At 40.2% G+C, this 16,644-nt stretch overlaps 2 protein-coding genes across 3 annotated transcripts; one reads left to right on the top strand and one right to left on the bottom strand.

The window, feature by feature from the left end:
• Positions 1-1,717: 1,717 nt before the first annotated feature.
• Positions 1,718-11,632, top strand: ace2 (angiotensin I converting enzyme 2). Its single transcript, XM_068730668.1, has 18 exons — positions 1,718-2,035; positions 2,119-2,277; positions 2,426-2,519; positions 2,953-3,096; positions 3,526-3,641; positions 3,769-3,874; positions 4,826-4,923; positions 5,068-5,240; positions 5,669-5,895; positions 6,810-6,954; positions 7,189-7,287; positions 7,957-8,079; positions 8,215-8,393; positions 9,802-9,860; positions 10,009-10,106; positions 10,220-10,336; positions 10,850-11,044; positions 11,146-11,632. Exons 1-18 carry the CDS (start codon positions 1,847-1,849, stop codon positions 11,246-11,248), a joined length of 2,424 nt encoding a protein of 807 aa, XP_068586769.1. The 5' UTR covers positions 1,718-1,846; the 3' UTR covers positions 11,249-11,632.
• A 79-nt stretch (positions 11,633-11,711) lies between these two features.
• LOC137887578 (uncharacterized) lies at positions 11,712-16,562 on the bottom strand. 2 transcript variants are annotated; one of them, XM_068730670.1, is made up of 7 exons: positions 16,484-16,562; positions 16,255-16,367; positions 15,149-15,245; positions 14,296-14,659; positions 13,691-13,816; positions 13,429-13,565; positions 11,712-12,225 (listed from the first exon to the last, which is right to left on the bottom strand). In XM_068730670.1, exons 1-7 carry the CDS (start codon positions 16,493-16,495, stop codon positions 12,007-12,009), a joined length of 1,068 nt encoding a protein of 355 aa, XP_068586771.1. In that variant the 5' UTR covers positions 16,496-16,562; the 3' UTR covers positions 11,712-12,006. The 2 variants fall into 2 exon arrangements, with proteins under 2 accessions (XP_068586771.1, XP_068586772.1); XM_068730671.1 differs by lacking the exons at positions 16,255-16,367; positions 16,484-16,562 and adding an exon at positions 16,014-16,173.
• Positions 16,563-16,644: the final 82 nt, after the last annotated feature.

Genomic DNA, 16,644 nt, shown 5'->3' with positions numbered 1-16,644 from the left:
AGCCATTCATATGCGATTCAATGTTATAAATAAGCTCCGGTTATCAGAACAATACGAGCGTTCAGGCTCCCTCATGTGGCTCAAAGTTGTAGTGCAGATATAAATGTTAACTTTTCCATGGTCCATTCCTGCTATCCTGTGTAGAATCAATGGTTCAAGTGTTGTTTTTTTCTGTTTTAAATGCAGGACTTTTCCTTGTACGGGATTATTTTCACACCATAGTTTTGTCACTTTTTTTCAGGCAAAGCATCTGAAACTATCACAGCGTTTTCAAGTTACTTTTACACTGCGTGACTATTTCCATGTAATGCTACTTTACTTCTACACCAGTACATCTCAGAGGCACATATTTGACTTTTTACTGCACTACATGTTTGTGACAGCTACAGCTGCTAGTTATTTTGTCACTTACATTGAAACCACATTAAGAAGAGAATGCTTCACAGCTGACATAGACAGGAAGAACACTTCCAGCAACCAATACAGTTTTAATGTATATATGGGCATGTAAGTATTGTTTACAATAAGACAGACAGAACAAACACGTGAACCTGTCCTTTAATCAACATGATCACTCCAACTGTGTCCACAGGAAGGCGCTGTTGCATCAGATTCGTGTTCCCTGGAACTTTAAACAGGTGCACAACCTTTGAGCGCGTTTGCTGCTCTGATTGAAACATGATCATTTAACAAAATGTCACTTCAACAGCACAAATAAATAAATGTATGGTGTACAAAAACAAGCCTGAATCTGATGAGTGTCAATCCAACAGATACAAATTGTAACCTGAGGCCAGAGTTATTTTCATGTCTTAGTAGGTTATGGCTTGATTTGTTGTAGAGAAAGAGAGTATTAAATTATCATCTGCTGTTGATAATAAATGTGAATAATAAACCTTGCCCTTGTGGCTGATTTCTTATCAGCGTTTAGGGCCCAACAGTGCATGACTTGGTGCTGGGAAATCCACCGCTAACCAGTTAAGAAGGTTGGATCTTCATATATTCTATTGTTTCCTGTTTCCTTGACTCTTCTCCTCAAAGTGTTATGTTTGTTTAAGAAATGGCACTCCAATGTGAAAATCAGTAGAAAACACAAGGAACCCGAGTGAACTTTTTCCTCCACTATCATACATTTTGTTAATGATAAGGATAATAAACACTTTATTTATATGGAAGCTTTCAAAAACAAGCAATAAAAAGTAGATCAGTTCCAAAAGATAAAATCAAATCAAATAATTAAACAATTACAACAAATTCCATCAGTTGAGATTAAGTCAACTGATATAAATGAGTTTTCAGAAGATATCTAAAAGAAGACATCTTGACTTATGATCCAAATGGTGACAATTTCTCCTACAGTTTGCTCATCATTTGAAGTTTTCTGGTGTTTTTTTTAATGCACTGTAAGGTGACAAATGTTTATTCTATTTTTGGTAATGTGGAGATTGGTCATCCTGCTTTCTTGCTCATAACAACAGGCTTTTCATTTCATGACCAAAAACATTTTGATTGATGTGTTATCGCGTTGACAGGCTCACGGACCGAGACCTTTTTATTTGCTGACTACACAAATATAATTATAGCTGTGCAGATTTCGAAAGAGACCGTGTGTGTATTTCGCGACTGATAATGTATCAAAGTATAACACAGACGCTCCCCTTATGTGAAGACAGCCCAGTGATGATCTGTTAATGAAAACTCAGATACACCCTCAGTTACAGCTCTGCTGTCCAAAGGCCAAGGCAGCGCAGAAGGTTATTGAAACAGTGTAACAGAGCACGGTGTCGCTCCTTCTCACACTTAGTGTGTTTGTGTGTTTGGATAGAGGGAGCTGAAGCAGCACAAGATGTCTGCTAGGGTTCTCGTAGCGTTGCTGGCTGTGTCCTGCTCCGTCTCTGCTCAGTCAGACGTGGAGACCAAGGCGAAGGTGTTCCTGCAGATGTTCGACGAGGAGGCCACCCGGCGTATGTACCAGTACTCGCTGGCCTCGTGGGCCTACAACACCAACATCTCGAAGGAGAACTCGGACAAGCTGGTGAGCATTCGGAGACCTTTGTGGCGGAGCCGTTGTAGATCGACAACTGTATTTTTGACGTGTGTCTTTTTCATTCTACCCAGTCAGAGCAGGGGCAAATCTGGGGCAAGTTCTACACCAATATGTCAGAGGAGTCCTTGAAGTTCCCCATCAACCAGATCACTGATACAGAAATCAAATTACAGCTCATCTCCCTTCAAGACAAAGGCTCTGGCGCCCTAACCGCAGATAAAGCTGCACATGTAAGACTCATTCTGTTTGGATAAGTCTTAAAATAAGCTCTTTTCATTGTTTGTAAAAGCTGCAAAGACACATCTGCTGGACTACTTCTTCAGTGCTTCATCGACCTAAACGTTTCCACTTTGCGTTTTCTTTTAAATCCACTTGTAGCTCAGTAAGGTCATGAGTGAAATGAGCACTATCTACAGCACGGCAACGGTGTGTCTCATGGACGACCCCCTTAACTGCCAGACTTTGGAGCCAGGTACGACTCTGTTAATAATGATGATGGTGACGTGGCTGATAAAGCAGTTTATAATTAACATAGTCACTGAGAAAAGGAAAATGTATTACTAGTTTTACTAAGATACTGTAATGCATTTTGGGAATTATGTTGTGACAACTTTTATACTGTTTAGTTCTTTCATTTTGAACAACAAACAGGACAAATACAGGATTACACCTGCATCTTTTCAGTGGTTGAAAGTACACTTAAACAACTACAATTCTGAGGTACTTTTACTTTACTTGAGTATTATCTATTTTATGCCACTTTGTACTTTCCACTCCACTATATTTACCTGATAGCTATAGTTACTAGGTATTTTTCAGTTTAAGATTTTTGGTTGATTTGATTGAAGTCAAACATTTCTTCATTAGATCAATGAGCACTGACTTGCCTGCTCCTCTGTTTACAGGCCTGGAACACGTCATGGCCACCAGCCAGGACTACTATGAGCGTCTGCATGTGTGGGAGGGCTGGAGGAGAGAGGTGGGGAAGAGGATGAGGCCTCTCTACGAAGACTATGTGGATCTGAAGAATGAAGCCGCCAAACTAAACGGTGACACAGCCAAAAAAGAATACATGAATATGTTTTACTTGATGACGTATAATGTTTTAAATGTGTGAATGACATGCTCTTGCTAATTCTGGATGGAAACTGAATATGGCTTAAATAATTACCACACTTTCATATAATCCAGTGGAAATACTATGGCAAGAAGACTAAGTTTGTAAAGGTACTCGATGGATAATCTAATACTCTAGATTGTGCGTCGGTCGAACACAGAGCTGATAATCGATCACACATGACGGATCCTTACAGGAGCTTCATGTGACACGGTTGACAAGCAGTTGAGTGTTGTCTGGCATATCATAACCTCTAACTTGTGTATTACAAAACACTACAAAAATAAAAACACCCTCTGGTAGTGACGGTGTTTGTAATCTTCTCTCTTTTGATCGGATCCTCTCTGACTCACACTGACAGATTTTGAAGACTATGGAGCGTACTGGAGATATAACTATGAGACCATTGAGGAGGACGTTCTGTACAAGTACACCGGAGATCAGCTGATGGATGATGTCCGTTCTGTATACAAAGAGGTACGTCTCATATCGGTGGATTGAATGTCTCTTGTGTCAGAGCGCCTGCATTAACAAGAAGAGGAATGTACTGTTTATTATTGATTGTGTGAAATAATCGACAACAACTGTTTCTTTTTTTGTACAGATCATGCCCTTATACAAGGAGCTGCATGCCTATGTGAGAGCCAGGCTTATGGAGGTCTACAAAGGACACATTGATTCAGAAGGACCTCTGCCAGCCCACCTGCTGGGTATGTCTCGTCTTGCTTCACCCCCAAAAAATGTATAGTATAGAAACGGAAATATTGTACAGAAAATTGCTGTGCACTAGTAGAGCAAGTTGTAAAGTCCAACATGTAACACAACAAATCTGTACTGTAACTCAGGCGTGAAACAGTAGAATAATATTATCATAAATGACCTTATAACTTGTTCCTACGGTGCATTAAATGTCACCATATAAAGAATACATCTTCAGAGCAGGAAGATTTGAATGTACATGGAAGATTTAAAAAGCCAGTTCTCCCCAAAATAGAAAAAATACATATTTCTTTTTTGTAGTGCCTGCTGTAGTGCTCGTTTTTTAGTCTAGATTGTTTGGGTGGGAGTTGCCTAGTTTTGGAGATATCGGCTGTAGAGACGTCTGCCGTCTCTTCAATATAAAGGGACTATATGGAGCTTGGCTTGTGGTGCTCAAAGCCCCCAAAAAAAAGAATTTGAAAAACTCAACAGCAATGTCTCTTTCCAGAAATCATGACACGGTTACTCAAGATAATCCACAGACTTTGTTGTGAGCAGTTTCATGTATGGACTATGGTTGAAAGAAATACTTCTGTGGATTATCTTGAGTTAACTTGATTTTCTGAAATTGGAAATATACGTATTTTAGATTTTTTTTTTGGGTGAACTGTCCCTTTAAGTCTCAGTCCAGAACTTGCTCGTGGCTCCCTCTTTACATGTGTATTTTGAATTTTTAAAGTGCTCATGTTTTTGAGGTTTGGTAAAGACATAGTTACTGATTTGTTTGGTTGTTTAAAGGTAACAATACAGGGAAAAGGAAAAAAGAAAAAGACATGCAACTTTTGTGACATAATGGAAATGTTCCGTGTTTAGCTGAAATGAACTGGTCTACTGTAGGAGGAATAAGCTCAGTGTCTACTTCGATTACTTACAGATAGAAATAATTTGTGTTGATTGTTCAGGTGACATGTGGGGAAGATTCTGGACCAACCTGTACCCTCTGTCAGTCCCCTACCCTGATAAACCAGATATTGATGTCAGCGAAGCCATGGTGGCGGAGGTGCAGTACAACTTCTGATATTCTGTGTTGTGATAAAATGTATAGTCTTGTAGCGCATGCAGTGATAAAGATATTAAAGTAACAAGACGCTAAAATCCTCTATCGGGAGTGAAATCGTCCGTCAAATGTCAATGTGACTTTCAGAAATGGACTGAGCTTCGGCTTTTCAAAGAAGCAGAGAAGTTCTTCATGTCTGTGGGCCTGTACGAGATGTTCCCAAACTTCTGGAATAACTCCATGCTGGAGAAGCCTGATGACGGACGCATGGTGGTCTGTCACCCCACAGCTTGGGACATGGGAAACAAAGAGGACTTTAGGTAGGAAGACCCACAGACGTGCACATATTAAGAGTTATATATATATATATATATATATATATATATATATATATATATATATATATATATTCATGTTCAAAAAGCTTACAGTTAGGTTGACCTAAACACAAGCGGCTCTTTGTTTTGTGTGCTGTGATGAGAAGACTTATCTAACTGTAGATCAGTACATGAGAGCCATAAATATGAACATGAACAATAACGTTGATTAATCTCTGAGTCATTCTTTCCTGCTGATAAAGATAACTAAAGTCTCTATGTCATCAAAACATATTGAACACATTGGGCTTCAGCGTCTGACTCATCAGAAAACATGTTGTTTCACGTGTTGTGTTATTGGTACAGTGTATCTGATATGGCATCATGCCACGTCTTCATCCCCACATTATAACGGCCTGTGATGTCTTCAGGATCAAAATGTGCACCAAGGTCAACATGGACGACTTCCTCACGGTGCACCACGAGATGGGTCACAACCAGTACCAGATGGCTTACCGTAACCTGTCCTACCTCCTGAGGGACGGAGCCAACGAGGGGTTCCACGAGGCTGTCGGGGAAATCATGTCCCTCTCTGCTGCAACGCCCAAACACCTGCAGAGCCTGAATCTCCTGCCTGTTGACTTCATTTATGACAATGGTACTATTGATTGAAGATAACACTGATAATTATCAAACCAAAGAAATGCTGCTTCTCCAACACACTAAAGCTGCTATAGTCGATTCTTTTGTAATACCAACGGATGAAATGACTATGGTGTAAACCAGCATCAAACAGCAGACGGATACAATTAGTGACAAAAAGGTCGAACATTGAACAGCTGAAAAGCCAGACGTTTCCTTCGGGAGTTAGTGGCCAAAACAGAGCAAAAAGGAAGTGAATATTGGACTTACAGTACATTCATCAGACTCAACTTTAAAGGTCTGCTAAAGTTTTTTTTTATATCAATTTAGATAATATGTCAATGTTGAGCTTACACTGACCCCAAAGTGCAGGTTTAACTTTTAGCCTCAAAATCAAAGAAGGGTTTTGATGAATATTCTATTGACCCAGGACAATTCACCATAGAAGCCATAGAAATCACCAATCTGGACACAATATGAAGTTGTCACCCAACGGAACAAACGGACTGAACTGAGTTCTGAACAAACCAGAGCAGGTATGAGTAATGTGTCGCTGGGTTGCTGCCCTCAAATGGCATGTAGGATAAAAATAGCTTCAGCACCGTTGTGGCCACCAGCACAGACCGTGTCACACCTGCAATCACCTGTTTACTGCAGTGAAACCAGTTAATCAAGCAGAACATGACCTTGAGCCTACTGCTAACTGTAATACAAACTCTCTTCTGCTTATAGAGTCTGACAGACGTGTCATAAACAGCATATCAAAACGCAGAGGGCTGTTCCGCCCTAAATGTCCCAGAAACAAATATTATTTCTCTGCAAAAATGATGTTTCATAGCTTAACTTCTAAAGTGATGTTCAGACCAGCTTCCTGAGCCTTTTCCCTTCTTACGTCATAAAATGTTTTGTGTTTTTTTTTTTGCCTTGCAGATACGGAGATCAACTTCCTGATGAAACAGGCGCTCACCATCGTGGCCACGCTGCCGTTCACCTACATGCTGGAGGAGTGGAGGTGGCAGGTGTTTGCGGGGAAAATCACCAAGGATAATTGGATGCAGCGCTGGTGGGAGATGAAGTAAGCTTGGACTTATATGAGGTGTCTGCAAATATTCCAGTTCATTTATGCAGCCTGTGAAAATTCACGGGTAAATTTGTATATAAACCCGCTGACGTATTAATCACTTTAATCAAATACGGTCGTGATGAAATCTGAGGTGGACACACTGCACTGTTGTGTGACCTCAGCGGCTGCCTCAGTGCGGTTCCAGCGCGGGCCTGCGTCAGTGCTGACTCTCTGTTGTCGTGACAGGAGGGAGCTGGTGGGGGTGGTGGAGCCAGTGCCGAGAGACGAGACCTACTGTGACCCGCCTGCTTTGTTCCATGTATCTGGAGACTACTCTTTCATCAGGTAACACTCCCGCTGTGCAGATGTGCCTCAATGAAATAAAAGCTATGTTTTCTTTTCACATTTTTTTGTTAAAATAAATGTGTTTTGCGTTCTAGTATTCTGTTATAACGATCAGTTTTGCCTAGAATCCTGCCAACCTGCCTCCCCTAAAAAGCTGCTTACTGTAAAACTTGCCTGTGATTACCTGTTCAACAGATTCAAAAGTCAGCTATTTTAATTTACATTCGTAAATCAAATTACGTAACAAAAATACAAATTTTAAGCCAAACCATGATCCTTTACTTAACCTAACCAAGTAATTATGCAGCCTAAACTTAACGAAGTAGTTAGTTAGTTAGTTAGTTAGTTTGTAGATAATGCAGTTTAGTTAAATGGGAATATAATTTAGTTGGAGACAGAGCTGCACAAAGACAAGCTTTAGATGGCTTTGAGCTTTACTCCTGGTTGTGGCTGTTGGCTGCATACAGCCAAATGAAGAATCACACACCTTTACAAACAAGACGAAGTAGCTGAGAAGTAAAACTGTGACAGAGATTTAAGTGTGTGTGTGTGTGTGTGTGTGTGTGTGTGTGTGTGCGTGTGTGTGTGTGTGTGTGTGTGTGTGTGTGTGTGTGTGTGTGTGTGTGTGTGTGTGTGTGTGTGTGTGCGTGCCGCTGGTTGTGAATACAGGTACTTCACGAGAACCATCTACCAGTTCCAGTTCCAGAAGGCGCTCTGCGATGCGGCTGGCCATACAGGTGCCTTGTCTACATGTGACATTACTAATTCTACAGCAGCAGGAACCAAACTGAGGTACGAACGACTTCCTGCACCTCTGGGAAGGCTGTCACAGAATCAGATGTAGTTGCTTTGGTTGTCCCTGTGAAATGCAACAGTAATTTATCATCATCATCGTCATCATCATTATCATCAAATGTTTCTTTTTAGGGACATGTTAGAGCTGGGAAGGTCCCAGTCCTGGACCAGGGCTTTGCATACGATATCCGGTGATGTTAAGATGGACGCCCGCCCTCTGTTGGATTACTTCCAAAAGCTTCATGACTGGCTGCAGGCAGAGAACAAGAAACACAGCAGGACTGTAGGCTGGAATACAGCAATAGATCCATGTGAGTGCAAACGATGCTCACATTGAAGATTATTATCACCACTAAAACAAAAAACTATTTTATTAAAGTTTGTTTTGGGTAATTCGCCTTTAGCTTTGTTGTCGAGAGTTATGGTAGATAATGATGCTACCACCAGCAGCTGGTTAGCTTAGCTTAGCTCAGAGACTGGGAACTGGGGGAAACAGCTAGCTTGGGTCTGTACCAGCACCTCTAAAGCTCACTACTGAACACATCATAGCTTAGTTCTTTAATTTGTACAACAACAAAAAAAGAAAATGGAGAAAACAACACGTTGTGGTTTTATTGGAGGTTTTATGACGGACTATTTCTTGTCCATGACGTTTTCAGGGCATAGTCATCCATACCATAATCATAGTCGACACATTACCCCCCCTTATCTCCACACTGTGTTGTTTTTACACTGTGGTTTTTGTACAGTACGTACAAAGCAGAGCTAATGTGTTAATTGGTGAGTTTTAAAGTTGCTGATGGGTAGATTTTATTGCCTTTGGAAAGAGCCGGGCTAGGAGTTTCCGCCTGTTTCAGTCTTTGTGCTAAGCTAACCATTTTGAGCTTTGTATTCATTGTAAAGATATGTATACATCTTCTCATCTTACTCTTAGCAAAACAGTAAATAAGCATATTAGCCAAAATGTCGAGCTATTCCTTTAAGCCTCCATTCTATACTGCTTATCTGGGTTGAGTGTATCTATCCTGCCATATCGAGTTTATGTAGCATTTAAGTCCACACCAAACACAGCTATTTGAAGTGTTTTTGATAGATCTGACATTTTTGCCAGAGGCATATAAAACTCTCTCACCATTACGTAATAATGTGTGACTAAAAAAAACAGTATGTTACTTCTGATGAAATGTTTGTTTTGCCACTTCAAACACGAGCACTGAAGTAAAAAAAAAAATCCCTGAGGCCATTTTTAAGGAAGCAGAAAAAAAACACAGACTTAAGTCACTGCGGTTTTCATGACCAAACCACTTTTCACATTACCACATATACCCCGAATTATTAAGAAAATGGTTGTGATTGCAACTTGTTTGAATGTTTCATGACTTATAAGTAACACAATGTCGATCACATGTCCAGGGGGCTCGTGTGCACCAAGTTTGATTGTGTCATTGATTTATACTTTTACTGTTGTAAAATTGCATCATATTGTAAAGACCTGTTCGCCGTCCCTGTCTGTACAGGTGAGCCAGTAATTGGTTGCTATTAGGTGATGCATTCAAAAGTTATGGCAGTTTAATTAAGTGCATGCAGTGACATCCAAAAACAAATGCATGGGCTGTGTTCACGGTCAGCCAAATGTGTTGTGTGCTATGCTTGGTGAAGATTTGATGAAATGTTTTTATCAAACTGAACTAATGATTTTATTTATTTTTTTGTTTACAGATTCAGTGTATGCCATTAAAGTCAGGCTCAGTTTGAAGGCTGCCATGGGTGATGAAGCTGTGAGTATTATTAATCATTATCAGATTGGTTATTAAAGTATAAGGGTTGCAGTATCTGACTACACAGGAAGTGCATTTTGCCCCTTTGAAGTGAACTTCAGTCGGTTTGATATCATGGTAAATATTAATCAACTGAAATGTGTTTCAGTATTCCTGGAACGCCAACGAGCTGTACCTCTTCAAGGCCAACATTGCATACGCTTTGAGGCAGTACTACAGCCAAAAGAACGAGAGCCTCCAGTTCACGTCGGTACCACCCTGAGACCACAAACATACGAAGAGACGTTATGCTTTGTTTCCTTTTGACTGTCTTTTGTTACCACATTTGTTCGAGAGCTTTTCTTGGTTTGTACCAGCAGAGCAGAGAACATCCTCGTCTATAATGAGACTCCCAGGATCTCCTTCTACATTGTGGTCACCAATCCAACCAGCCCCACCACGAATATCCCAAAAGTTGATGTGGAGGCTGCCATACGGTGAGGGACAAGCTACAGCCTGTTCCAAAACACTGAGTACAGTACACTTGTTTTGTATGAGCAGCTGTAATAGTCAAGCTTTCTCAATTTTTAGTCACACTTATTCTGTGGACGGCAATGATGGTGTGTCTGACCAGCGATTTGGTCCAGACTGAAGTATCTCGACAACTATTGTTCATAGTGACCAGACCATGAGTCCTAATGACTTTGGTGATCCTCTGACTTTTCTTCTAGCGCCACCAACAGGTTAATGTTCAAGTCTCAACAGCTACTGGATGGACCGGAACATCATTTTGTACAGAGCTACATCATTCTCAGACAATTCATCTAGCATCACCATGACAACTATTTTGGTGCAGTCATTCATGAATTGCGTAAACGTAAAAGCCTCACAGAGCTGTTTGCGCTCCAGTTCAATCGCTATAATTGCTCAAATCGACTCAGTGTGACCTTTCGCTAGAGACAGTTGATAAGTGCGAGCAATAATAAACCCATTTTGATATTGGTTCCCAGGTTAAGTCGAGGCCGGATCAACGACGCTTTCCAATTGGATGACCGGACGCTGGAATTCGAGGGGATCCTCGCAACGTTCGCTCCTCCCGTGGAGCAGCCGGTGGAGGTGTGGCTGGTGGTGTTCGGGGTGGTCATGGGAATCGTGGTGCTAGCGGGCGTCTACCTCGTCATCTCCGGTGTCAGAGACCGCAAGAAGTGAGTTTTTGGTCTCGAGACTGAGACCCGTTTCTACGGCGTTGGACCGGTTTACTTCCATAACTGTGAGGCATAACTGTGTGTTTCTTGTGTGTTTGTAGGAAATCTGCAAAGAAACCCATGGAGAACCCTTACAATACGGACATTGATGGAGAAATTAACAAAGCCTTTGAGAACAATGACGATGAACAAACTGGTTTTTGAGTCCACTGAAGAACAGAGGGAAGGTGTCTCTGCAGCATGTGTTTACTTGTTATACGTTTTAGGTTGTCAGGTTATTTTATAGTGAATACCCTTGTAAAACAGTATACTTAATTGCAAGTAATTGTAGTATACAAAATATACCTCCATGTGAATCTATTCAAAGTGTGCTATTTTTGACACTAATATTATACTTACTATAAGTGCACAAGTAGTATAGTACTACACTTAAGTTGCCTTGACTGTGCTATTTTGAGTATAGTTTTTTGTAATAATAATGGACATTTACATTGTATTATGTGTATATTTAAATGATATGAAATTTGACTTACAACATCTCTTTATTAATGTATATCAGAAAGTGTTAAATAAACAAAGTTATTATCACATCGCCTTTATTTTGAATATTCAATTGTTTAATATAATGTACATCACAACACAAAATATTAAGCCTTGTTAAAAAAAACAACAACAACAACAATCAGCTTGAAAGGTCACCGTAAACAACAAAACTTACTACACGCTTACACACTAAACATTTGTTTAATTAGATGTAGTTGTATGATACATATCTACGCACTTCTGCAATAGCAGAATTTGACACAGTGACTGTGGGTTTTCTGTCACTGGCCCAGGTGGGTCAAACAAAAGAGCTCCTCTCATGTTTTTCTTTTCTTTAATATCAAGTCCCAGAGAAAATCCTAATGTGAATTTTAGTGGTAAACTTGACTGAGAATACGTCTGAAGAAAGTGAGTCTCCCTCAAGTCTGAATGATGAAGATGAACGATTCCTGCCCTCTCTTTCTATCCGGGTTTGCCACATTCACTGAGTTGTTGGTGTCTATTTGGATGAACCAGCCGCCGTGCAGCGTTGACTCAAAGCTCCGGTGTGTGCTTCCCTCGGTCTTCATGTAGAAGACGAAGGAGAGGGCCCACTCGTCGCTCTTGGAGATCTTCTTCAGCCTCGGCTTCTCGCAAGTCTACAGCAACAACACACATGTGGACATCCGTCACGGAGACGACAGATGGCTCTTCAACATCCTCACCAAATACCTGAACAATAACTAGTGACATTCCCATCAGCCTCAGCTGAACTTTGTGTTTAGTGCTTATTAGCAAATATTAGCATGCAAACACGCTAAACTAAGATGGTGGGTAAACATTATACCTTCTAAACATTAACATGCTAGCATTGCCACTCTGAGCAATGTTAGCATGCTGATGTCAGCAATTAGCCCAAACCATCGCTGTGCTTATGTACAGCCTCACAGAGTCACGCATGACTGTAGACTTGATACGTATTACTTAGTATAAAGTGTACCAGTGTCCTCAAACCTTTGCCAGCACTTCTTTTTCAGCGGTGGGAACAAGTCATTTCTGACAAGTAGTCTAAATACCAGCTCCCAATCCTACTCTTTGGGTTTTCAGTTATATTTATATCCTAAATCTTCATCAAATGCACTTTTTCGAACCTAATCAGTAATAAAACATGCATATAGCCCAATAGACAGACGCATGTTGTTGTGCAGTACATTAAATGGGATGAGGGCTGTTTCCATGACATTCTGTAACCTTGAAGAATGCAAATATAAGGGGAAATTACTCTATTGTTGTCTGGTCTATTCTACTGAATGAAACTCGTCTGACAGTAACTACTTCCCTATTTTTCAGATGAATTGCCATTAAAATTACATCATGGTTCGTGGTACCTCCCTTCGTGGTCCCCTGACTTTCATCGACCGCAACGCCACCAGCAGTAGTGTTACATTTAACTACTACTACTTGAAGTATCTCAACACATACGAGATAGATTGACGCACATTTTCATAATACATTCATCATTCTCAGGTGATGAATCTTGATGATTTTGGTGATTCCCTTACCCTTGTATTGAGTACCATCATCAGGTAAAAGATATCTAAAGAAAATCATTCTGTTGGGGACATGAATGGCAATCCATCCAATAGTTCATCGAGACATTTCACTTAAAACCACACATGTTAAACTCACAGTGGCGCTAGAGGAAAAGAAAGAGGATCACCAAACTCATCCTCCATAAATGCCAAACTTCAGGGTAGTCCATGTAATAGTTGTTATACATTTCAGGAAAGCTCTAGAGCAAAAGTCAGCTTGATGCATCTTAAATCTAACTCTACATGAACTCACACAGTAACAGATATTACCTCCACTTGTAGGAACACCTTGTCCCCTTCTTTGCAGCACCTGAGGAAGCAGTTGGACCTGCTAAAGTTTAGGACCACTGGTTGTCCCTTGAAGAAGGATAAACTGGTTGACTTGTAGTAGTAGATGGTCATCTCCTCTGGACACGAAAAAATATATATAAACAAACAAGGCATTTCACAAATCAATTGAAAACTACATTTGTGGTTACTGTAAATGCATCAGTAGGTGCTGTGTTGCCGTGTGCTGCTCTGAATGACAAACCTGGGTTCGGTGAAGCATAGATAGCCTTGTCTGGGCAGAAACCTCTGAGGTATTGATGAGTGGCCAAATGTTCGATTGGAGTGTCTAACGACTTTAGCTGACTGAAACTTCCACCTCCTCTTGCAACTGAGCACAGAGACACGGGGAACAATCAAACAAAGGTCATGTGGTTCATAAGTCATAACCCTTTCGTACAAAAAACACAAACAAGGGTGATTAATCGCTCACTCCCTATTTTATTTGCGTATGAATCATTTTTACCAATGAAAGGGAGTTGCACTGCACATGTTTCTGGTCTCTGATCAGATTTCTTTATAACTTTTGACTGTTTTCTTGACCTGTCTAAAACAGGTAAACCCAAGAGGTCAACTTTTCATGAGATGGTTCATTTAGCTTACAAAAAAACAATAAACCAGTTTTTCTGAATTTCAAAGTATTTTTGGAAATCCATGGTTGTCACTGGACTGTATCATGTATTTTTTCTTTACTATGTTGAAAAAGTGATCCTGATCTCAGTGAGACCATCTGTATACATATATATTAGAATGCAGAATAAATTAAACGGATAGAAGAGACGATCAGAGACTAAAGCATAACTTACTCACCAAGCGTCACCTTGCTGGATTCGGACACCATGACAACATCATTAAAGGTACATCCTGTCCCATGGCATCCCTGACAGGGGCTCCCGCTGTCGCAGCCCCTCCCGCTCACCACGGAGATGTTGGTTTTCTTCATGGATATGATGAGCAGATCCCCCCTCTCCCCATTCCCCTCGTTTTCAGGTTGGCAAACATCCTCCTCTACGTCCTCCTCCTGCCCCACTTCATTCTGCTTCAGGTCTTCCACCCTCCTCATCTCCATGCTGAAACTGAGTACTGTGGATTCCTTGGAGAAGGGATGTAAAGTGTCCTCAGCTGGGAAGAACTGCTCAGTGGGCTCCTTCGTCCTGATGGCCTTGTGCACCGTCTGAAGACCGGAGGGAGGGGGAGAGAGGAAGTGGACGTGGAGTCAGACTGAGTATTCACTTTGTGTCTGTTATTGGCTGTGTGAAAGCTCTACCTTAAAACACCTAACAACACAGCTACTGTCAAAGTGACAATATGTGTATTCTTCCTCTGATGGATGCTGAAATAACATGTAATGTTGAGCTATTTCCAGTTCAATACAATGCAATTCAATACTGTGTCATTTAAACATCAACAGATAGTGTCATGTCAGCAAAGTTCACCTTAAGTTTCATGGTCATTCATTCCAATAACAGGATAAAAACGGGTACAATTACTATCGTGAAAAGACTTAACATGACATGTTTTTGCATGTGAATTATGCCAGCCACATGTATATTCAGTATAACAATATAACAATATATATATATTTTTTTATTTGTGGATTATTCCACTAAAATGATGAGTGACAACAGAATCTAAAACAGAAACTTGGTGAAGCCCAACTCACCAGCATCGGATTATCTTTAGCCAACGACTGAGCCAACTCCTCAGGTGTGAGATCCTGCAGGTCCATGCCGTTTATCTGCATCAGTTTGTCTCCTCTCCTGGGAAAAAAACATAAAATATATAGGGCATATGTTTTATTAAAGCTTTTGAATTGTAACTAATGACTTTATCAATGTTAATAAACTGTGTTATAAGCCATTAATAGGGGAAACTCCATCCATTTGGCCGCTCTGTGTTTGCTGTAATCTTTTGCTTTTACCTTGAAAGATATAGAAACTGTTGCTGCTGAATTAATATTACGCCTCTGTGTCCCATATTGCAACCACTTCACCTTCTAAAAGAGAGCGACATCTTTAAAACTGCAGACCTGATCATCTCTTAGAAAGTCAGATAGAAGTCATTAAAGCCCCTGTGAACTTTTTTTTTTGTCAATCAGCCTCTTAATTTGAATAATTTGGTCTTACATTAACACACAGGTTTCTGCTAAAATATCAATAGTTTTGGTTATTTCACATTAAAGAAGTCTGTATTTCAGTTTTTTTCCCTGTGCTCTTTTCATGTTTTTTAAAGATAAAAAAAGTGATGTCTCCTCCTCCTGTTGTCCAATCAGGATTTAGAAACATTTGAATCTAAATCTGATGACAGCTGGCTGGTTGTTTTCAAGTCTGATCAAAGGACACAATCCTGATGACATTTTCGATTATCAAAATAGTTGCCAAACAATCCATTAATCAACTAACTGTTTCAGGTCTACTTATGAAAACCAATACTTTTTATTTATAAACCCCATTATAAAGTATTCCTTATAACCAGTTCTGCTGTTTGAGCTTTAAATCATGACTGAAAACACATTTCTGTTCACTCACCTACTTGTTGTCTTCATCTTGTTTTTGATGAAATAAAAACTTTACTTTAGAAAGCCTTTTGTTTTTGTTTTTTGAATGTTCTCTTTATGCTATTGTTTTCTACAGCATCCTGTATGGTATATCTTCCTTTTCCCTTTTTATATTTTTCATGTATTTACTAGATTTAATCTAAAGCACTTGGTGGTCCGTGCTTATCCTCAACAACAAAAAGTCTGTTAAACACACAGTGTCTGATTTATACCTGACAAATACTTTTTCACACGTTTTTTTGTACTTCACATTTTCCACTTCGTACTGGTGCTTTCCCTCATGGATGTGGTGGACGATCAGCACGCCTCCCTTAACCACAGAATCCTGACGTTTAGAAACAAACAAACAAACTTAATGCTTCAACGTGATATACACAATCGTATCTTTTAAAATGTCTCTCACATATGTCGGCGCTCTGTGTCAAAGATTACGTTACCCACCTCCAGATCCATGGTGCTGCCAGTGTTCTCTGCAGATAATGCAAAAGACTGAAGCCGACAGCAGGGAAAGCGTTGGCATTTTAAAGCCTCCAGCGTCTTCCCCCTTCTGCTTTTGCTTTGCAGAAGTAGAACTGAAAGGCCACTGACATAGTGATGGACGT

Source organism: Cebidichthys violaceus, unplaced genomic scaffold (genome assembly GCF_023349555.1).
Source record: "Cebidichthys violaceus isolate CVI_PGR_0920_01 unplaced genomic scaffold, fCebVio1.0.p SCAF_5, whole genome shotgun sequence".
NCBI classification, from domain to species: domain Eukaryota; kingdom Metazoa; phylum Chordata; class Actinopteri; order Perciformes; family Stichaeidae; genus Cebidichthys; species Cebidichthys violaceus.
This window is presented reverse-complemented; position numbering and strand designations above follow the sequence as displayed.

Bases quoted from the DNA above. Each gene is read 5' to 3' on its own strand.
- ace2 (XM_068730668.1), top strand. From the start codon at position 1,847: ATGTCTGCTAGGGTTCTCGTAGCGTTGCTGGCTGTGTCCTGCTCCGTC. The intron at 3,642-3,768 runs GTACGTCTCATA...TTTTTTGTACAG, and splicing joins TCCGTTCTGTATACAAAGAG to ATCATGCCCTTATACAAGGA. The intron at 10,107-10,219 runs GTCGGTACCACC...TTGTACCAGCAG, and splicing joins AACGAGAGCCTCCAGTTCAC to AGCAGAGAACATCCTCGTCT.
- LOC137887578 (XM_068730670.1), bottom strand. The intron at 13,566-13,690 runs GTTTGTCATTCA...TTTCGTGTCCAG, and splicing joins CTATGCTTCACCGAACCCAG to AGGAGATGACCATCTACTAC. The intron at 12,226-13,428 runs GTAATATCTGTT...TTGTTGCTGTAG, and splicing joins AGGTGTTCCTACAAGTGGAG to ACTTGCGAGAAGCCGAGGCT.